Below are 23,990 nucleotides of genomic sequence, written 5' to 3'. Positions count from 1 at the left end.
ACACCTACTCGAAATGCTGGTACTACCAGACCAGCGCCCTATCTCAGACCGTATTCGATCTTAAAAAACGCGGCAGGATCCGAGGAACTATATAATATTCCCCCAACGGTGGTCTCCAACGTCGACACAAGTCTAGGCTGGGAATGGCTTCCAGCAATCCTGTCAACCAAAAGCTCAGATTGACCCTCCGAAGTAGAGCTTTCTGCCGACAACTACAAACCCCAAGCAATGCCAATTCCACCAGTAGTTTCATCTACAACCGCTCCAATTCCAGAAGCTGATCCAATTTTTCTTATATGTTCTTGGAACATTAGCGGCCTCCACCAGAAAATTACGCACCCTGACACTTTTTCTTTCCTATGCGAACATGCCGTAATAGCCCTACAGGAAACCTGGGCTACAGAAGGATTTCCTGTCATTGGCTATATTGAATTATGGAAACCCGCACTCAGGGACAGCCGCTATGGCCACGCCAAAGGTGGCCTTTCAATATACATATCAAATAACCTAAAAGGCCCAATCTCACGACTAAGTACCAAGGAAGATTGGCTACTCGGGGTTAAAATTAACTCGTGGCGAAAACAGCGCCCACTTCTTCTTTTTAATGTATATATCAACCCCAATACACGTACAAAAAAAGATCACTTGGCACGCCTAACGGAAATAATGAGCGACATAGCTGCGGAACACCCCGACTCAGACTGCATTGTCACGGGGGATTTTAACACCAACTTATTCCAGGGGGACTTAGCAGACACCGACGGGCCTTTCTTATTCCCCATTACTGAGGCCCTGACACAAATCAAACCAACCAATCAAGCCTATTGCGGTCTGGGTGAGATCTGGGTGATGAAACTATACAGCGCCGGCTACCTGGTAATGAATGGCAGGTCTTCGGGGGATATCCCCCCGAATTGGTCCTGGTCTAACGGTAGCAAACAATCTTATCTGGATTACACCATCTGTAACGCGGACCTGCTTCATTGTTTGACCAGCTTCTGTATCCTTCCACGTTCTGAAAGTGACCACAGACCCCAGGTCATATCCCTTAACACAAACACAGTGAAGCACAAACCCGCACCCTCGGCGTGTCTGGGAACATATACGGAAAATCTTAAGCGCCTTAAGTGGAGCGATGATATCAGCCCAACTATCCTACAGGTATGCATGGAACGTATAAAAGGTGGAAACGATCAAGATATCTCCCCTATCGTAATATGGACAACGCTGTGCTCCCATCTGACCAACTGTTTTCCAGTAATACAGCAGGCCCGAAGGACAACTCAGCCTCACAATTTCAAACTTTCATTACAGTCAAAGGTACTTAAGAAAGCCAGGAATAAGGCCCTGCGGTCACTTGCAAAAAATCCTGGGAACAGCGAATGTTTAAATCTCTATCAAGCTGCCCAAAAGTCATTTAGGTTGGCGACCTTCAAAGACAAACAGAACCACGAAAATCAATTTTGGTGCAAACTGGTGTGGGAGAGTAAGAGCAAAAACCCAAGAAAGTTCTGGGCCCTAATAAACCACACCAATTCGAGCACCACCAGCTTCGGATCAGCAAATATCCAAGAGTCTGAATGGGCATCATTCCTCACAGACCATTTCAGTTCCCCAGAACATCTAGGACCCATAGGATGTGGACCGTTGAGAGAGACCGCGATCGGGGCCAGCACCCAGCGGAACACACCCAATGAGCCATCAAGCTCACTCAATATGGATCTTCAGGTGTCCCAAGACAGAGTAGCGACGGTTGTGACTAAAGCAAGATCAGATGGAGCACCGGGCCCAAATGGCCTGCCACAGAACCTTTTCAAATCTGATGTAGCTTTTTGGTCAGGAACTCTAACAAACCTTTTCAACTACGCCCTGAGAACCGCAACCATCCCAGATTCATGGCGGGGTGCAATAATACATCCAATTTATAAATCAGGATCTCGCGCTGCCCCTAACAACTACAGACTCATAGCTCTTTTGGACATTGAGGCTAAGCACTATGCAGGCCTCCTCTTGGAGGACCTGAAGCATTGGGCAACGGAACACAACCGGATCCCGATGAATCAAACGGGGTTTGTTGCCAACTCAGGGACTATGACCAATCTCCTAGCAGTGTCAACCATCGTCGACAAAGCACTCTTAACATCCAGGACAGTGCTATGCTGCTTTGTCGATTTCAAAGCAGCATTTGATAGGGTTCCTAGGGCGGCCCTATGGGAAAAGCTAAGGAAGTGGGGAATCCCTGACAAACTACTGGAGGCCATGATTCAACTTCACTCTCGTACCTGGGTACGAGTGAAGGTAGGGTCCGGCACGCATCTCTCCCGGAAAATTATGACAACGAGAGGTGTAAAACAGGGATGCGTGCTGGCCCCCCTTCTCTTTAATCTGTTTATAGCAGATCTGTCACAGACCCTGGATGAAACTAATAGTCATCCTCCAAAGGTGGGCGGCACGGCACTCAGCAATCTGTTATATGCCGATGACCTAGTTCTTTTCAGCCTCACCAAGGTCGGGCTGCAAAGGCTCCTTGACACACTGCTTCGCTACACAATAGCGAATCAATTAGAAGTCAATCTAAAGAAAACCCAAGTAGTCCCCTTTGGGAAGAAACGACATGTCTGCGGTGGGTGGACTTTCAACAACATAAGCCTCGCGATTGGTCAATCGTATAAATATCTTGGTGTCCACCTGGATTCAAGGGGCAACCTTTTAAAACAGCGTCACGAGATTGCAGTTAAAGCCACGACCCTTGCAGTATCTTTAACCAAGCTTTCGAAAAACCTCTCAGGTCCAACCCTTTCGCCCCTCCTGGAAGTCCTGAGAGCGAAAATCGGCCCCACCCTATCATACGGGATAGAGTCATTCAAGGGTAAATTGAATACGGCCCTAAATCAACATACCACCAAAATCTATAAAAAGGTCCTCCAGTTGCCAACTTCTGCATCTGCTGCACAGATAAGACTGGAGATGGGGCTACCAAACTATGAGGTTTTGAATATTGGTGCATATCTAAACTTGTGTCACAAGCTGAGGCAGGCTAACCCAGGCTCACTAGAATCTCTAGTCTGGCTGGAAATCTCCCAGAAAAATCCAGGTGGAACGTTTGGTCGCCTTTTTAAGGACTACATTCAACAAATGTCAGCAGGTGACCTATGGGCTCTTAACCCCAGTCAGACAGCGTTTAAAATCGCCATCAAAAAATGTGTAAGAATGAGATCACTCATCACAGACAAAGCACTCTTCTCAAAACGCAGCCATTCTTGGGCCCTTGTAAATTCTTACAGTCGGCTACTCCCCGCCGCTTACTTTTCCTGCACATATCCACTGTATCTAAAACGAACCCTTATAGCCATTAGAATGGGTGATTGGCGTTTTCTGCAAGATTTACCTCCTTGGAGACGGACAGTGGAAGATCTAACCTGCAGAGGGTGCGGTAAAACAGCCGAAACATTGCTACACGTGGTTTGCCTTTGCCCAGCCTTTAACCTCCAACGCAGGTGCAAACTAAAACCCGAATGGAATAGGTTGGGCGCCCGAACCTGCAGGCAAGCCATCATTGTGGCTCTGAACCCTGAAAACACTGACTTGAATATCAGACTCACAAAGTTCATCCAGCAAGCTTATCGTAATTTTAACTTAAAGAGGTCCTGCTAAATCCTCCCTCTTATTTCCTTTTTCTTTTTTATTACTTAATGACCCTTACGATACATCCCAAATTTCTAGGGGGATGAAACGAAAAGAATATGAGTAGTACCCCTAGGAGAATTGGGTCGTTTTTTAGTTGTTTGATATCCAACTCAGTGAGAGTAAAGAAAATGGGGTGAAGTTCCCAGTATATTAGATTTTAACTTTTGTACTATTTTTTTTTTTTTTTCTTTTTTCTTCTGGTTTTTATCCTTTATAAAAATAATTTTTTTTTTATGGACCTAGGAGGCTGAGGATGCGGAAGACCCTTATTTTTATCATGCCTGGCTAATTGACTGTCTTGTTGTTTTTATTTTTAATAAGTTGTATACAACGTGAACTATGTAATCCTCTTTTAAAGATATCTGTGTTATATCTAAATAAAGAATTTCTACTAAAGTCTCCGTGAGAATGATAATATCTAAGTCATTGTGTTGGATGAGGTCAAAGATATCTGAGGCGTGTTTTCTGACTGATCTGCAGTTTAATAATGCACATTTGAGACGTAGGGGATTTACGGGGGAAAGGGTCTGGGTGACTTTCACCCTGGTTAGGTTGTCAGAGTTGCTAGATCTCAGATTGCGGGGAGGGACTCTATTTGTGTTGGGGAGGATAGAGTGTATAGGTCTAGGCGGGGTCAGACTAGAGTTGGTCAGCAAAGAGCAAGAGTTGAGATGATCATGGAGATCAATGGACGCTGAGAGGGACTCATTGCTTCTGGGGCATGGGGTGGAGTTTGGCGAGGGAATGTGTTTCGAAAGGGAGGGAGGTAACAAATGACCTATGTGTTCGATGTCCCCAGTGGTGCCTCTGGGCCAATTTAAAGAACTGAACATGTTGAAGAGATCAATTGAGAGGGCTTTTAGGTCATGTATCTCAGCTGTAAGACAGAGCAGTTGTAGGGACATGTCATCTAGGCGACCTGCTAGGTCTGAATTATGGGCGAGGGATGTAGGGTGTGCCGGAGAGGCAAGTGGCGTCGGAGGGACTTGGTGATTGTCTGTGGGGACCACTTTGGTGGTGATAAGTTCCAGGGTAGGAGCCTGATCGGAGAGCACTAGAGGACATTTTGATGGTGATGTTGCAGCCATGGCAATGGGGGGGGGGGGGGGCGAGGCAATTGTGCATTTGAGAGCGATTAAAAGTTGAGATTTTAGTTACCCAATTGCCAGGCATTTTAGGCACTTAGCACAGGTAGCGAAAAATTTGAGAAGAGGAGATAGAGAATGGGATTTGAGACAACCACAATCTAGATTTATTCTGAATAAAAGGACGGTATATTCTCAATATTGCTGAAGAACTACATACATACTTGGATTGAGGCTGCTTGCATGTAAGCTGAACAATTGGTGTCTTTGAGAGGGTGTGGCATTGTAGGTTGAAGTTTGGGGAATATTGATGAAAAATGACCTCACCCACCACAAACACGAATATATACATTTTATTTGTTTGTTTTATATTGCAGTTGTTCATAACGAAGGTCGTTGACTAAGTTGCCCACTGGGGCCAAATTTGGTGATAGGGCAGTACATTAATCGAAAAGGATCATCAACAAATAAGACACTGAAACGGCTGCTCCAAATAGTTGATTTTGGAGAGTCAGTCATACAATAATAGTTCTGCGTATTGATTATGAATTATACTTGTATCATCTATGGGTGGTATAACTGTATGTGTATGTGTATTATGAGCAATCAGTGCTTTCGGATTTCTGTATAAGTTATATACATATAGTGATAGATTATGAATTGACTTCGAAAAGTACATTTATATTATAAGATGGTGCTCAAACAATGTTTTTGTATAGTTTAACCTTGTTGGTATTTATCATACTAGTTTGATTCAAAGGTATAAAATATATATATTATATAATATATATAATATATATATATATACATATATATATATACACACACACACACCTTGGAAAAGATAGGGAAAGCCCCATAAAATTACCAATATTACACAATACAATTCAGTAAAGTACAGCTGCCCTACTCACAACTCACAAGAAATGTTACCAGTGGTGGAGTTCACTCCGATCTTGCAACCGTCTTTTCGTTTGTCTTTTGCCCTACTGAGAAGTAAATAAGCATGCATAAATTGTGGCTGAAGCCGGTGTACAATTGCTGCATGGCACACGCAGTATGCAGTGCTGCACAATGTAAATCTCCAGAAACACTAGGGCTGTTCAGTAACTAAATAACTCTTTGTCAATTTCTGTACCCAGACCAGCACAAGCTATGATAACAATAAGCATCATTGCATGAATAGCGAAAACAGAATCTATAGTTAGGCAATTATGAAGACAAGCACAATGCCATAATAAGCTCTCTCCTCACGTGGGTGTCTCGATGTCCTGTTTACTGTGACACAGATACGTATGCGTACAATGGCACATGTGTGGTGATCTGTTAGGGACACACTTCAGAGTATTGTGCCATTTTAAAATGAACACTACGCATGCATATTGATAGGCAGTGATGCGCCTTACATCGGTACATGAAGATGGCACACTCCAAACTAAGATGATGTGTGATGGTGCCTGGATGCCTGACTGGTGCACTGGTGTGCTGTTCATGCGGCTCCCTAACACCACTGCAAGGTAAACTGACTGCTGCTTGCTATCACCATCCAAAGAATTGCTCTCAAGACACTGCTAGAGACAGGAAATGATCTTGTAACACGTACTTCCCCATGTGAATGGATTGACCTAAGTTATCACTGCACAGCATGGGGCTTGAACTGGTGTCTGATTACTGGTCAAAATGCAGCATGTCACCAGTGCAAAGAAGTACAACACAATACACTTCCACAACTGATGGATGTTGATACCGAGAAAGCACGCAAGACCAAAGGTTACTCCAAACCGGCAACATCTGCCAACTTGGGTATCTTCTTCGGCTCGGTATCCCCTTGAAGATTGTACATGGAACTTAAGAACATATGTGCTTTATAAGTAAGGTACAACCGTAGAGCACACAGAAATTGAATGTAAAGTGTATGCTAGGCTGTGCAATACAAAAACTGTTACATTCAGTCATGATTGTTCAAACCCAAAACTTTAATTGCAGGATAGTTGCACTAGACAAGTATCTTATATACTTGCAAATTGCAGAAAATATCTAACTCTCCGATAATACCTCTCCATCTAAATCTCAAGCTATTCTTTTTCACACTGGAACAGAAGTTGTTTTGCTCTCTTAATTACACCGGCAATTGGTGAACAGCTCAACAGGCATCCAGCAGAGAGCTTGTCCATTGGTACAGCACAAGTACAATAGATGACCTTTTTTGTCCAAGTCTAATTGATGCTGTGGTTTCTCTCTGCATTTAAGCTAAGGTTTTGAAGGGCTGTATGTTGGCACCAGTAAGCAACTGTGAGGAAAGGATACAAACTACCATGACCAGAAGACCTACTGGCACATGCATCAAACATGTAATTTGCGATTCCTTATTAGCGAAAAATGAGGAATCGCAAAAGCATATGCATGTAGGAATCGCTAAAAAAATTGCCATTCCTACAAATTCCTTAATTGCGACTCACAATTTGCGAGTTGCAATTAAGGAATGGCTTCCCATTCATTCCTATGGGCCTTCAGGCCCATAGGAATGAATGGGAAAATGCGCATGCAATTTCAAGGGTGCCTGGGTGTCAAAAGGACACCCTGTTGCACCCCTGAAATTGATATGTGCACCCATGTTACACACACACATACCCCAAGGGCATGTGTGTGCGTAACATGGGACTTTGAAAAATGCACTTTGGTGCTTTTTTCAAAGAAATCGCAAATTACCATCACCTTTCATTTCATCGTAAATTGTGATTCTTAATTGCGAAATCGCAATTCTTTTTACTTTATTGCATAGCATTTAAGGAATTGCAAATTGCGATTCTTAAATGCAATCGCAATTTAAGAAATCGTAAAAAATTGCGATTTATTAAATTGCGAGTGGCAAGTTGTTTCATGCATTGCAAAAGCTAATTTTGCGATTGTAAACTGCCGATTTTTGAGAATCGCACCATTTGCGATCGCAAACAGCTTTGAAGCATGCGCCTGCTAGCGTTTAGAATCACCCTACTTTTCATATAGGAGATGGCATTGATCACCTGGGGGTCGTGTGAAAAGCCAGAAGATGTATGTTGTCATCTTCAGCTTCCACCCAAATAAGAAGAAGACTACTGCCTCAACTTTGATGTCTCCTGAAAAAAATAAAGCTAACGGGGTGTGAAATTGTTTTTCCTTATAGCACAGCTGCTCTGCTCCACCCTAATACATCCTATTATCTTCTTGGTTTGGCCCCCTTTGAGGCGCAGTATTTACCAGGAATTTCTACCAAAGCATGGGCTGTTTTTTCAGACTAGTACCACTTGATGTCAATGAAAATGTTGATGAAGTTGTGGATGAAGAAACTACAATGGACGCATGAAAAGTATGTAATGTGTCTCGTGGAGCCATATTGGAGGAAAGATGATGAAAGGAAATTAAAAGAGTGACACTTTAAAGAAAATTGGTGAAAGAATCAGAAATAGTTGAAGAATAGGAAAGGAACTAGAGGAATTACTCAAGGTGTTTTTGATGGTAATTGATGAACTAGCAAAAAACTCTGGATTGATATTCCTTGACTGAAGATTAGTTCCCCCAACTAGTCTGAGAGAGGAACTTGTTAATTTGGCTCATGACGGTCATTGAGGTATCAGCAAGACCAACTGTAGTGTCCGTCATGAGTATTGGTGGCCAGGTCTGAATACGTTAGTGGAGAGGAACTGTGTGGCCTATTTAAATAGCAGTAGGAATAAAGTGGTTAGACCCCACCTATGACTTGGAATATACTAGAGAAACGATGAGGTGAAATAACATTGGATGGAGTTTGTCCGATTCATGGTGAGGAGTGTCTGGTATGCGATGACTTACCCTCAATGGTTTCTCAAAGAGACACACAAATGTAGGAACATCGAGCATTTTTAGCTTCCCGACTGACAAAGAAGCCAGGCATCCGCTGTTTATTTGCAAAAATAAACATGCGGCGCCATGTCTCCTTTTTGGTCCGGCCCAATCAGAGAGCCGGACTGGCGCGTGCAAGGCAGCGTGATGAAGCTTCTGATAAGAAACTTCGTCACGACAGCCGTAATGCAGGGGAGCCAGTCCTGGTGGGCCGGACTAAAAAGTGTAAAAGAGGAACCCCAGAAAGCTTATTCCCAATGGCAGGCCACCGTTTACAATAAACGGTGATGCGAGCCAATGGGAATAAGGGGCGGGGCTTCAAGCCCTTTTCTAAAAATCCTTATCTGCAATAAATCTCGCCGAGCAAGCTGTGCATGTGCGCAGCAACGCTAGCCGAGACCTAAAAAAGGTGAGCAGAATTTTTTTGACCCATGCCTTGATGTAAGAGGTTGTAGAGGAAGGGAAAGTAAGGAAGACTAGAGAGATAAAGGAAATAAGGAGATATGTGGGGGTGTTAGGCTGGAGCAAAGAAAATGCATCACTGTGTAAGGATCAGACCTGACAAGTGCCCTACAACTACCACATAGATACACATTGATAATACAGAAACATACTGACCATGTTCTGCTTGGAACTCAACTTCTGATTTTTCAAAAGCCTATCAGAAGATTTTTTTTTATCACTTATGTACCCTGCCTGACGCCAAGAAGCCTGGCTGTTGTTCTTACCTTCTTTTTTGTGGGATGCCAAACTGTGCCTGTGCTTGGAGGGTACCTGCTTACGCTTCCTACAAGGACTGCTGCTTGTGTCGCTGCTGCTTGAACTTCTCTTTCGTTTCTTTCTTTCTTTTCTCCCAGCTCGGCTTTGCGATCTGCTCTTACTACTGCTTCTCGACTTTTTCTTAGAGTGGCTTCGAGCCATTGCAAGCTTTCAAAAGAAAAAGATTGTTGGAATTATAAATACATATTTGTTTTTAAGTAAAGAGACAGTTGCACAAAGAGCAATATGCAATAAATCATCCACAATGGATTACAGTATAAAACTAACAATATGTTTTATGTTGCTGTTTTAGGCTTTATTGAACACTCAAAGCCTGGGCTCTCCAAGCAGTAAGTGTCATCCCGGTTTACTTTATGTTCTCTCATGGCCAACACTGCCGGTCACATCTGTAAGTTGACCCTACAGTAAAGCATGTCATCTTTTTCTGAAAGATGCCTATGGAATACAGGGTGAATGGTGTATGCCAAGACAGGAAGAAAGAAGAAGTAAAATGTTGACAGTACTTCTGTTTCTCTCGGTCACATACAATCACAAGACCTAACAAAAATCCCTTTAACTGCACACCGCAGGCGGACCTCTGTATTTCCTGCAGCTTTCCCTGGTACTGTAAAGCCAGCTAATGCAACAGTATGAAGCATACAACCGCCTCTTCTCCACCAATGCTACAACTCTTCTCCATTATCAAGTCACTTCCTTCCTTCTCCTCCACAAGGGGTACATATTTTCCACTACTGCACCATCAGGCAGGGAGAGTGGCAACATCCCTAAGCTGCTGGGTAGTGCAAGTACCTGTCAGCAGCCTTCGACACCGTCTCCCACCACCTCCTCATCCAAAGACTTCACCACATCAGTATCTACGGCAACGTCCTTAAGCTGCTATCCCCTTTTCTCATCGGATGCACTCAGAGAATCCGCCTTCAGCCATACTTCTCCGACCCCAAGAGCATCATCTGCGGTGTGCCCCTGGGCGCCTCAGTCAGCCTCACACTGTTCGACGTTTACATGACTCCGCTGGCACCCATCGCTCACAGCCACGATCTCAACATCATCTCCTACGCCGACGACACCCAGAACGCTGACTGGATGATAGCCAGCTGCCTCAAACTCAACAATGAGAAAAAAATAATTTCTCCTCTTCAAAAGACCCCCCTCACTGTGGGTCGACTCCTGGTGGCCCCCGGACCAGCACCCGCCCCCACCAGCCACACCCTCAACCTCAGAATCATCCTTGACAGCAAACTCTCTATCAGAAGTCAGATCAACTCATTCACCTCCACCTGCTTCAACACCCTCAGAATGCTCCGAAAAGTCGTCAGATGGATCCTAACCGACACCAGAAGAACCGCCACTCAAGCCCTCATTACCGGTCGACTTGACCGCGGAAATGCCCTTTACGTCAGAACCACCACCCACCTCCTCATGCACCTACAAACAATCCAGAACGCAGCAGTAAAAATCATCCTGGGCCTGCCCAGACAAGTCCACATCACCCCCCACCTCCGTAGCCTGCACTGGCTCCCTGTCAAGACGAGATGCCACTTTAAGCTGCTCATGCACGCCTATAAAGCCCTCCACAACATGGGAGCAGAATACCTGAACAACTGCCTGACCTTCCACCAGCCCTCCAGACACCTGCAGTCCGCTGTGCTAGCCCTCACAATGACCCCCGCATCCTTCATACCTGAACTAGAGGACGTTTCTTCTCCCACCTCGAAACCTAAGCCTGAAACAACCTCCCCATACCCCTCCGAATGGCTACCTCCCTCGCCGACTTCAGGAGTAGACTCAAGACCTGGCTGTTGGAGTAGCTCCACCTAATGCAAGCGCCTGGATATGGGGCACTTCAAAAGACTCAACAATGGCTAACGCATAATCATCTGTTACTAAATACCCTCAAAACAGGATTTCTCCTGGTTAGCCCCTGCAACCACTCGCCCCTACGCAAAACTGGATCAAAGAACTCTCAGCATTCAACTGCACCCCTCATATGGTGGACTCCGCTTGTTCTTTAGGCATCACCCTGGACAAATTCCTAAACATGCAAGAGCATATCAGAGCCACTATTAGAAGTGTCAATCATCAGCTCAACACCCTTAGAAAAATCAAACCTTTCCTACCTTCCGAGGACATCCAATCAGCAGTCCAATCCCTAGTTATCTCACGAGTGGAATATGGCTTGGTGACCCTAGCTGGGCCTCCTAAATCTAGGTTAGCTCCGCTAAGAGCTAAACTGAACGCTTCTGCCAGACTCATGACAGGCTCTGGAAAGCATGATCATATTACACCTGACTTAATTCAACTTACTGGCTTTCCATTGAAGCAAGTATCCGCTTCAAGATAGCCTGTCTGACACATAAAGCTATACACTTCAATACCCCCGTTTACCTGGCAAAAAACTCGAGCTCTCCGGTTCCAGTCGAAACTTAAGAAGCTCCAATACTCTACTACTGAAACCTCCTAAATTAAACATAAAAAGAACGTACAATCACACCTTCTCAGGGCTGGCTCTAAGAATTTGGAATGCCCTTCCGACAAAGATCAGAGACAACCCCTCGACTGCTTCATTTAAAAAAAAAAAGGTTAAATGGCTACTATTGGATGAAATGTATCAGCTATAGCCTCTATGACATGTGCTAGACACTTCCTTCATTTGCTTGACAATCATTTATATTTTGTGTTTTGAAACGTATTATGTTGTTCTTTTGACTTAGTGCTCTGCTAAAACTTCACGGCCCGACTAGTAGGGCTGGTACCTGTTTGATCATGTGCTACCTCGTCTTCCCCTGGCACCCCCATTTACTTTTTATGTTTCACGTTCCTCTTATGTTTCCTTATTGTATTGTACTCATGCTGTTTCCTCATGTCAACATTAGTTTTTTTTGTACAGCGCTCTGATACACATCTGGGTCTTGTTCGCACTTTATAAAACTTTTCAAATAAATAAATAATAATAAATACCCCTTGGAGTGATTACCATGCTCTACAAATCTCTGATTGACTGCTTGAAGTAGCTGACAATGGGAAGAGAAGGCTAGTACCAGTGTTAGTTGTTCATTTATCTGTGTCGGGAAAAGATCTTGCACTATGCAAGGAGGCCAAACGGACACGGCATTAAGGAAACTAGATGTTAACACTTGTATTTGCAGTAAAAAGGTCACAAAGAGATTAAGCAGTGACTTCTGCTTTGCAGCCTGCTCATCTCCCCCAAAAAAGAGCAGCTCTGTCCCTTTTTCCCCAGCACCATAAAAAGCACTCCTTACCATGATGCCTCATGCCAAAATAATTCTGATTAGTTGTTTCCTCTTTACAAAGGTTCTCATAGCACCCTGGCAACCCAAAGAAAAGTCTAATTGGTCTTAATAAAGATCTTGAATGACCTATGTCCTCTCCCTAAGCTAGATTATTTATTTTTTATTTGTGGTATTTGTAGAGCGCAGCATTCATCCCAGGGGGTATCAAGGCGCTGATTAGTGTGATTAGTGTGATTAGATTAGTGTGCTGACGTAATACCCACCCAACAGAATAAAACATTTTACACTCATATTACACCAGCAAACAATCTGTATTGGACTCTTTAGCAAACATTGCAAAGCCAAGAGATCTAGCAATGGCAAAATGGTGCACTGATAACTTTTTTTTACTACAAGCTTATGCCCCAAAATTAAAAAAGGAGAAAAAAACTAAGAAAACATGCCACCAATTAAAGGTAGAGTCCAATAATTCAAATAAAAATGTTACTTAAGAAAATCCTGCATAACTTTAATAGAAAAGCACTTCATAGCAGACAGATGCACTGAGAGAAAAAAGTAGAAACTCTTTTTAGTTTTTTGTTTCTTCTGAATAACAAATTGTATTTGGTTTTCCTGATACAATATGGGCCAGAGCCCTACAAGTACCTGCAAGAAACAATATGAATCAGAAGTACCATAATATTTTGAACAATTGTAACTCCCACAGTGTAGACAATCCAAGATTCTAGCAATTGCATAAAAATGTCAATAATACAGAGGCAAACAATTATATGATACGGAATGAAACATATAATGTGGACATTGGTAGAAGTGGGGGTTTGTTAAGGGTCAAAGGATGGGGAAGGGGGGAGGTCTATCCCCCGGTATGTTTCCCAACGGGTCCATATTTTTCTGTGCTTCTGGGGACATCCACGGGCCAGAAATACCGCCACCTCAGGGCCCATAGACCTGTCCAGTTCAGCGTCCCATTTTCCCGTAGTCAGGGGGGAGGCCCCCTTCCACAGTTGGGCTATGTCACGTTTGGCAATGGTAAGAGCCAGGAAGAGTAGAAGTTGCTTATATTTATTGCCCCCTGTCTCGCCAGTGCTGTGTAAAAGAAAGAGTCTCGGTTCCAGTGGGAGCTCCCAAGCAAGTATGTCGCTAAGACAAGAAGCCACCCTCCTCCAAAACGGCTGCTACACCGAACAGCTCCAGACCGAATGTAAGAACGTACCCTCGTGCTTCTCAAACAGGTGGGGGACTGAATTAACCTATTTTTCCAAAGGCAGGATCGAGTGTAGTAAGCTCTATGTGTATACCTAAATTGAATATGGCAGTAGCGTGTAGATACTGCAGCACCCCGAGGACTGGCTATGGTTTCGGCCCAGTCACCTTCAGTCAACTCTGGAATATCATCCTGCCATGTTCTCTTAGTTTTATCAAGGGTTGGTTGTGTGTGCGTCGTCATAGTTTGGTAAAATTGCCTGATTTTATGGAGCCCCAGGTCACCCATCAGTAGGCGGCCCTCCAGTGGATGGGATTCTGGTAGAGATTCCAGAGCGAGAATCTGGGGGCCCAATGTGTGACGTAATTGAAGAGATTTATAAAATTGTGTCTTATGTAGAGAAATTCCCCTTGCAGTTCAGTGTTGTGCCTTGCATCACATCTCCCAGTGTAGATATCCCCACTAAGTCCCATTGACGAAAACCCTCAGGGCAGTCACGGGGCGTATGTGCCTTGCCAGAGAGGGGTTGTCTGAGTCAAGGTTCTTATTTTACCACCATTCTGCAAATCTACATAAAGTGGCTGGAAATAAGCAGGAAGCTGTAGTTTGGAAAAACATGTGATTTTGAGCACATCCACAAACTAACTTGTTTAAGGATGTTCATCCGATTTCTTTCCAATGTCATTTTTATACAAGAGAAGTTTGGAAATGTACTTCTGATAAGGGCGGGAATACTATTTCTTACCACAGTGGGGAAAAGAAAGATGTAGGGAAAGGGAATTTTCAATTAGTCCCCAATTTATTTTCATGTTGTCCATGATGGTTCTCCATGGAATTTCCATTATTAAAATTATTTTGATTACATATTGTCATGCATCACACGTTTTACTAAATGATAACTTTGGGAAATTAGATTTTTAACTGCACAGCAGTTTAGCAAAACTTTTTTTTAAGTTACAATTTTACTTGTGTACATGGTTTTACATTGTAACAAAGTGTTGCTAAGAATTCACACGTCTTCATCTCTAGGGACCACATTGTTGTCTGGTTCAGTCTCTTCTAAACAGACCATGTGCAGGTGGACAGTTTTTGCATTGTTACCTAATAATAGAAAGATAATAGGCATACATCTATCTGGTAAGCCACAAGATGGAAAGTACTTTGATTGAGAAATGCTTCCATTCCTGAAATTTCGAGGGCTACTATTAGGAAGTCAGTTCACACCTCTGCTGAACATTGTTGTCTGGAATCTGACTCGAGGAAAGATACATTGTTGGGTCAGGCTACTCTTTGAATCTCATTTGCATAAAAAGTTTAAGATTGTGGATTGATCACACTTTTAAGGTTATGTTGGCTTGCTATTCCAGTCTATATTTTGTGAATATCAGTAAGAATCCCATTGTTAAATTACTTACTCGTAATCCTAATTCTTTCTCTGAATTCATAAAAGCCTCATCCGGCTCAATTCTTTTAGGGTCACAGATTCTGATAATGATATGGTGTACAGCTATCTTCCCTCTGTTCCAAAAACAGACTTTTTGTCACCCTGTAGAGCATGAAGGGATAGAGCAACTTTCCAAAGCTCTAAACAGAACTGGTTCAGTTTTCTCAATGTTATAGTGTTTTTACATTGGGGCCATATTCCTGCCGTTTTCTAAGTTGTGTCTCAACCACTTGTTCTATGTAATTAATATACTGGCAACGAAAAAAAAGAGTATAATGTTGCTTCTTTGGACAAGTTACTTAATATGTGCTTTAATTGAATAGTTACAAGTATCGTAACAAGTTGTGTTTCGGGATCTTGCACAAACGCAGAGCTACTCTACCTTTTATGAATTCAGAGGGAATATCAATGGCTAAGAACAAGGATTACAAGTAACCTTTACTTATCAAGTCATCTTGCAGGTTCAATGGTTGCCACTACTTCTACTGTTTACAGTTGGAGACCTCCTGGTTATAACGATACATCTAGCCTTCATGGAGGTGTACATGAATGGGTAAGCTTGTCTACCTTTACCTGGAGGGTATGAGGGAAATCACGGAACAACGTCTCAAAGTCAACTAGATTGTGGCTACTAGGGCTATCACATTTTCTACGGGTGCACTGGTAGGGAAGTTCTTGAAAAACGTGATTGGAGGCTTTGATAGTTTCTACTATCCTTGTATGTGGGTGATGAGTGGCGAAGGAAAAGTGACGGTTGTGCGGTTGGTCTAGTCAGCATGTCTTGTAGGACAGATGAGGTTAATCACGGTTTAGCAAAGTAAGTCCAGTGTGTGCTCCTGATGATGATATGCAAGCAATATGACAAGCTAAGGGATATTGACAGTGTCCAGCAGAATAGAGATACCACATTTCATGGTTTTAGGTAATGCACCAAATGGGGGGCTAAAGTTGATAAAGAAGAGCATGTTCACATAGCTGGTCAAGGACACTATAAAAACACTGGACATCTGAAAGCTGCAGGCTAGAGCAGTGTTTCCCAAACTATGGGCCGCAAACCACTGGTGGATCGTGAGCCACTTTTTGGTGGGGTCATGAAAGTCCCAGCATTAAATAAAGATGTCTTTAAATTGTGCAATTATCTTGTCACATATTAGGCATTTCAAAGACAGATGTGAACTGTCAAGCTAGATCTTCTGGCAAATTGCTGCTAATTGTTTCAACATGGGGATTGGTGCTTACATACTCCTCTCTATTTGCAGTCATAGAAAGAAAAGTAAAGCAAACTATGTGACAAATATGCTGGGCTACAGGGAAGTTTGAAAGGAAAGGCTGTATGACGTAATTTTCTTTGTTGGCGAACAACAACATGTGTAAACCTGTAAGTAAAATGTATGCATTCAGCAGTTAGGACAGCAAAAATGAAACACATTTTTTATAACTCTAAAGTGTAATGGAACAAAGATGTTAATAGAATCCAAACAAATCAAGATAGTTTACTTGGTGTTGCACAAATGATATTCACTGAAACCCGATTTCTACACATTATCATTGTGTGCAATATTTATTTTTGTCAGTACAACTACATAATCTGTGCAAATTTAATTGCCATTTCAATAGAAAATGTTCTTGCAGGGTGAGTGCTAAGTAGGTTGAAAAAGTTTGTCGTTCGAAAAATTGGGTCGTTGTTCTTGAAAATTTCGGAAGCACTGGGCTAGAGTAAACTGGCTGAAAGGTGAGACTTCTTACTGACAGTGGGACATCTGTTGCTGTGAAGGCAGGGGAGGCTCCTCCTATAAGGCAGAGGACCGTCTCCCCACTAGTTAAAATGCCCCCAGATAAAAAACAAAATGGTCATAGATATTATTACCATTTTATTTTTCATTGACTTTACAAACCCCGGTCCCAAGCCGAGTCTCAGGACAGGGTGGGCAGATGTTGACAGACAGCAGCAGAAAGTGAAGGGCTGGGCACTTTAAAATGTGCATGTCTCTTTGGCCAGCCGGCTAGCGACGGCCAGGTAGATATGCGCACTTTAAACCCCTCAACCCAGCTGTCTTAGACAATTGGGTTGAGACCGAGAAAAGGCCCCCAGCGTTCATTGGAGCACTCAGAAAGCCTGCTTCATCCAATCGTGGCACTGCTCTCATGCTGACTAATAGCATGAGAGCAATGCCAGGATTGGTTAGGGAAGTTGGCTTGGCCCAAGGAGAGAATAAGACCGGGATGTAGCGAGGTACGTGTGTTTTATTTCATTTTTTAAATATGTTTTGTGTTTATTATGCCCTAAATCACCAATATGCATTACATTACCGTTTTAAAATTACAATTTTTAACTTTAAGACGATAAGTGGTATCAGCATGAATTTTGTTTATATATTTTTACCCCCATTTGCCCGCCCCTCCCCATGGATCGTACCCGTCTCTGTTTAGAGGGCAGAGACACAACAAAGAGGAGCTGTCAGGAGTGAGAGAGTACCTCCTCCACCACTTTTCAGTTCATTCTTGACAAAGAAATGCTTCCAGAGTTCTGGTTGTGGTTTTATATCTGTTTATTTGTCAAAGTTGATTGCATGGTAAGATAAAGAGACTTTCACACAGCCAACATGTGTTTCGCCACTAAGTTGTCATTGAGACCAGGGCTTCCCCAGGGCTATAAATGAAATAAACAAGACAATCTTTGTTCCTGTTTTGGTAATGGTGCATTACTTCCACCAGGTGTTTAGCAGCGAGGATGAGGAATGAGCTCCACCAAAAGTACTTCGCAGTGGGGGGGTGAATGGTGATTTATCAGCTTTACATATGGTATATGTGGGGTGACAATGCTAAGGAACAGGGAGCAATGATTTGTGAAAGTGCAATTTGCGATACAAAGAGATATTATTGCATGCTTTGTTTTGGTGCTGGCGCTCGAGACTCAGGAAATTACCGGGGGACTAAAGTTCAAGATTCAATGGTAAGCTTATAGTTTGGGAGAGGCTTATTTTGTGAAATATAGGTTAATCATGCTGAGTACTTTGGTAATAGTATAAATTCATACTTGTCGAGGTGAATCTTATCATGAGAAAGAAACTGATTCGGTCAGTATGCTCATTGTTCCAGTAGTGTAAGCACTGTCTAGTTACATTGTATGTATAGTAATATATACCTTAAAGCAAGTTCATAGCTGGTCTTTGATTCCAATTTCGAATATACTGTGTGGATTCTATATGCCACCATCCCTCTACCCATGTTATGGCATTAAGGCAAGACCTGCCAAGTTTGGAACTTTGGAACTTGGGAACCAGGTTGAATCTCGGCATCAGCTCAACATCCTGTGATTTTTTCACACTGCCTATAAACAATTAATGAGACCTTATGTAACTGTTGCTTATGTAAAATGCTCCAATCCATTCTGGTCAAGTTGGCGCTATATAAAAACTGCAGAAAAATGCATAAAGACGTAAAAACAAAGCCTTATCATGTGGAAAGACAAACAGACACCCATTTACTGGTTGATTTATACAAAGTAAAATCAGAAAATCTAGATAAATTGTGGCTTTCCTGCATAAATTGTGCGTTCTTGGGCAAATATTTAATTTCACCAAAACTCCTTTTTCTTCATTATCACATATAAAAGCTCCTTCAAATATGTGAGGTCGGAATACCAGCAGGGGAGGCTCATCCGCTATGGTGGAGGAGTGTCGCCCCACTGCCGAACAGAGTTAAATGAAAAATAAAATAATCTAAGTGCAGATTTTTATTTGTTTTACAGTGTTTTATATAGTGCGAACTTGACCCGAAGGTATCGGGTATCAGAGCACTTAAACATGAGCACCAGTTGCGTTACATGAGGACATGTAACGCAACACATGAGATCATTTTATTTTTAGTCCTGCGGCTGTCCTGGGGGCGGGGCCACAGCACTGCAGCAGGGCGTGGAAGAATGGTGGGCTCTGCTGTCAGTGCACATGAAGGTTTGGCCGGCAGGCCGTTTGAGGAAGACCAAACCGTCATGCGCACTGACATCTCTCCAACCCAACTGTATTGCTGGGACGAGAGATCAGTAGGCACAGGGTCCCATGTACCGATGGAGCACTAAACCAGTCCGCTCTGCCCAATTCTATACCTGCTCTCATGGTGAGAGCAGCGTTGGATTTGGCTGTAGGTGAAGCTGGGAGCTTCAGCCTGTGACAGATGAGAAGCCCAGCGAGCAGCGCAGCGAGCAGATGACCGGCAAGTATGTCTTTTTTGTTTTTTTATTTCAGCCCCCTTGCATGGCCCCTACTCCCCGTGCTGCCCCGCCCCACCACATTTCCCTTACATCAGCTACTACTGAATACCAGTTGTACAAAACCTACTGTGTTTAATAGATTGTAATATTGCTCACTAATATTCTGGGCCATGTACAGGGTTTACATGACAACTGTATAATCTTTTAGATCACTTTTAATAAGTACTTATTAGTGCAGTGCTATAACTTGTAATGTTAAAGCTTCCACGTGAGAAAGTAATGCACTTTTTTAATTTTGAAGAGACTTTATCGTATTTTACATGATGTCTGTTGTATGATTTACATAGTAAACATTTTCAGGGCTCAGCTCGTGCACGAACTCCAAGGGCCGAGGCACCCTCTGCTCGTCTTAACCCTCTTAATGTGTTGGCCAGCCCCTCAACTTCTCCCTATGCTATGTATTAGAGCGTCACTGCTGTGTGGAAAATAATAAGGAGTCCAGACGCTGGGGTTACATCGGTTTTAGCATTTGCTCTCATTATGGGCAGAATCAAGCCTTAAACCCAGGAAAATACAGGAAAATCGACACAGGTGGATATGCCAACATAATACACCTAGGAAGAGGAAGATACAAAAGAGGGGGAATGCATGTTTCCAATTGACGTGCTTAGAAAAAGAACCTGTTTTAGGAGGGAGGCAGGTAAAATAAAGTCTTTTTTTTTTTTTACTTCAAATATCGGGACACTCCCGCACCAACCAGGTCTGTCGGCATGTTTGGGTGGAAAAGCATAGCGAAAAAAATGGAGGGCGTTTGAGTGTTTCCGGCAGGCAACTGACCGTGTGAGCAGTACTGTGCAGGGGCCTTTGGTCCGGTAAAGCAGCCGATACGGTGGCGTGTTAGATAAACTCCGTTTCAAGATGCCCTAAGCAGCCAGCTCGTTCTGCCACAGCAGCATTTAATGCAATTGAAGTGCGCATGCGCGCTGGTGGTCCTTGGTGAAAGAGTTCCTCAGACGCATACGTAAAAGTGTTTGCTTTCGGTTTCTCTGCACATGCGCAATACAGATTCTAGTAGAGGGATGTTTCTAAAGGACTTCATTGTTACAAAGTTACTGTCTGTTTACCTAAAACTAGAGATTGTAAAAATTACCTTTAAAGAGTATTCACCACAACGAAAAGCCATTTTAAAGAAAGATTTGATTTTTAATGAGTCATTACACCAGTCAGGATTCATTGTTTTAGAGAAAGGTTTTTTAACGAGCCAATCATAAATTAAGAGTAATTGTTTTTTCCCCTTGTAATTAAGGTAACGTACAGAGTGTGATTAGAATTTGGATTAGGATTAGTTTGAGTTAAGTGTTAGATATTGGTTAAAATTTAGTAAAGGTGTTGAAATTAGGTTTAGGGTTGGGCTTGGAGCCTAGATGAATTTGTTTTTGCAGTTTTATATTGCGCGGATGTGGCCCAGACTACAGAGCACTTTACAACAGCAGGAGGATACATGAGTTACTGCAAGTTATAGTTATAGTAATTAAACTCTGACGTTTACATCGGAAGATGCTTGCAGGAGTTACCACATGAGACAATTACACCAGCCTTTTAAAGGTTGTACACAGTTAAGTCATCGATTTAGATGGTGGGGTCGCATAACAAAGGTAGTTCAAAGCCTGGTGGAGACATTTCTTAAGTATGGATGGCATTAATTTTTTCTTCCAGAGTATTTAGTAAGGCTTTCTGTGTACACGGCCCTAGGACTTTGGAAATAAGCGTACATGTAAGCTAAAAACAGATGCTATGAGATCAAGAAAGCAAGATTTAAGGAAAGATGATTCAATCAGAGGAAAGAGGTGTTGTCCTCCGGGGCATTGTTGGGCAGTGAGCCTTGTCATATCCTAAGAGATGTGGGGTAGCTTTTCAAGCGAGGCCCTTGGCTGCGAACCTCACATAACTCGATCAGTATGCTGAGATCCACCAGTCACAGGCACGACTTCTCAAAATAATGAGACTGCCTCTCGCCTGATACTGCTCAGAAACAAACAGCACTGTTGCTAAGAGACTGTGATGCTCTTTGAAGAAAGCAAACTCGTGGATGGTAAAATGCATGGCATCTGGGTAGACGGGGTGAAATTTTCATGCAGGATCCGCTGTGGCGGTCCTCACATAGCTAGGTTGATATTCACACCACCTGTGTTAAGGTATGACAGCTTATATTGGCTTATTAATAGCTGGTTCTGCTAAGGAGAAAGCAGCTGAAATTTTATGAGGGTGGGACGCTGTCTGAAGAAATGATGACCTTATTCGTCCTGCTCTGAGGTGGCGAACCATACAGTGCCAGGGGAGATTTGCTGTTTTGAATTAACGATGTCTAATCTGAGATCCTAACGTAGTTGGGTTCGTATTCCCTGATATACCAGCCAAAGTGAAGACTTATCAATCCACGTCTGATTAACACAGAGCGGCGCAGATGAAAGAAGCAGTCAAGGATTGTACAGATCAATAATGTTGCATATATATTCGTAAGTTTTAAATAACAGAATCTAGTAGAAGTCAATGGTGTAATTTTTTTGAATTGCATGAAAACTTGACCTGGGTTGAAATATCAGAATTCTCACAATTGTGGAAAGATGAAGTCAACCTTAATTGTCAATATGGCTTAAAGCAAATCTAAAGATGCTAAAGCCTTAAGAGGCGCCTACAATCTCATTTGTAGAATTAGAGCAAAGCGGAAAATTTGACAAACACATTTTGCATCTATTCCTAGTTGTTCACCTATTCCATGTTAATTGTTGTTAAGTGTAATTTGCTCTTATTCATTGTTTGACTTTAATTTACACCCTGCTATAAACAGTACAAAATAGGCACAGGTGTAAAGATGGGTTCATTATGTTATTTCCCCTAAACAGCAAATCTGGTAGCAAGGTACAGCAAATTCTGAAGTTGCATTAAGCCATTTTACACTGAATAATGTTCACAGACTTAAAGGGTTTACTACCCGAGTTAGTACAAAACGCCGGAAGAGGATCAAAGACATATAATGTTTCACAATCGAAGTTAGCAGAAACTTGTGGAAGATGATCAAATAAATAGGGTGCTCCAGATTTGCCTTTTAAAATATTGTAATAGTAATTTTTTATAATTTCCAGGCTAGATTAAGGCTGTCCCCTATACTTCTTTTCCATTAAATTCAAGAGAGGTATTTAGCTTGGCCAAAGTGACAACCTCATTCCTGTCTATTTCGTTAACAGCTCATGGTTGTAATGTTGTAATATTAGAAAGCGAAACTACTGCGTTGACTTTGTTCGGCTCTGTAAGTGTCAAACACAGCCACATATAAGCGCCACCTGTGCTCGCTGACATAAGTCCTGTGCCTTCGTACATGGACCTGGATCTCTGCTTCCACTTTTTCTCATGGTTTGATAAGTGTTTTTCTTTTTTCTTCAAAAACCATTTTCCAAACAAAACTGCCAGTTTCTAAGGGAACTATGTCTCCTCCAAAGATTACATGGTTTACACATTTCTGTGATAGGCCTGCACATGATATGTCTCGGGTGTTGGTTTTTGTAGCACGACTTCAAGCCATGCGAGGAGTGCGCCCTCATGCATCCAAAGGCAATTTGTGATTGTGAAGCAAAGCTGTACATCGCCAAACATCAGAAAAAGAAACTGCACAATTTTTGCTCAAAGTTGAGGGTACAGACTTGTTCCAGCTCTTGAGACCATTCTCGCAATAGGTCCTATTTGCGGTCAAAGTACTTAGGTAAGTTCAAATTATAGCAGAAGTGTATTGTAGTTCCTGTATTCCCAATAGGCTCTGCGCATTGGAATAATATATTCTATAGATTTGACGTAGGACTGAGGTCTACTAGGTCTTTATCAAATATATTAGACTTAATTGTGAGTGCCAGCTAGCTCAGAGGTCACTAGAAAGTTTCTCGAATGAACAAGAAGGGATTAGTTCCTGACAACCGCATAAACATGACAACTTTGTTTCCCAAGAATAAAAAATATATCTCTAGAGTCGCGGAAACAATAGATAGTTATTTCACTCAGTCAATCGTGCATGCTTCGTTTCACCAGAGGTGCAGAGAATTAGAGAGACGGGCGTTTTCAATAAAAAGTATTTATTGAACAGTCTTCTGTCTCATGCAGGAGAAATGAACTGCTACAATCGTAATACTCGTTGCAAAGTACAATGTGTACAGTACGAAGAGTATTATACAATAATACTGTAAAAGCATGATATGGTTTCTAAGCCATAAAATACATAGAATACATACATTAATAAATAAAGACTAAAAGTACTCAACTGGTGCTTCTAAAATACACCTACCATGGTGTACCTAACCCAAGTTTAGTACGAGGGAAGAAGTAAGTGAGGTGTAGCTTAGTTTCAGTATTCTTTGCTAAGAATCTATCCAAGAATTCTCTAAGGGTCTAATCAGCTCCGTACCTTGGTTTTGGAATGAAGGAG

At 42.5% G+C, this 23,990-nt stretch overlaps 1 protein-coding gene across 1 annotated transcript in view; it reads right to left on the bottom strand.

The window, feature by feature from the left end:
• Positions 1-20,495, bottom strand: part of ARL6IP4 (ARF like GTPase 6 interacting protein 4) — an 86,859-nt gene extending 66,364 nt beyond the window's left edge. The window contains exons 1-2 of the mRNA XM_078667582.1: positions 20,357-20,495; positions 9,359-9,557 (exon numbers count right to left, since the gene is read on the bottom strand). Coding sequence (XP_078523708.1) covers positions 9,359-9,551 — 193 coding nt within the window. The 5' untranslated portion in view covers positions 9,552-9,557; positions 20,357-20,495. The remainder of the gene's footprint in view (positions 1-9,358; positions 9,558-20,356) is intronic.
• Positions 20,496-23,990: the final 3,495 nt, after the last annotated feature.

This window comes from Lissotriton helveticus, chromosome 11, assembly GCF_964261635.1.
Source record: "Lissotriton helveticus chromosome 11, aLisHel1.1, whole genome shotgun sequence".
In the NCBI taxonomy this organism is placed as follows: Eukaryota; Metazoa; Chordata; class Amphibia; order Caudata; family Salamandridae; genus Lissotriton; species Lissotriton helveticus.
This window is presented reverse-complemented; position numbering and strand designations above follow the sequence as displayed.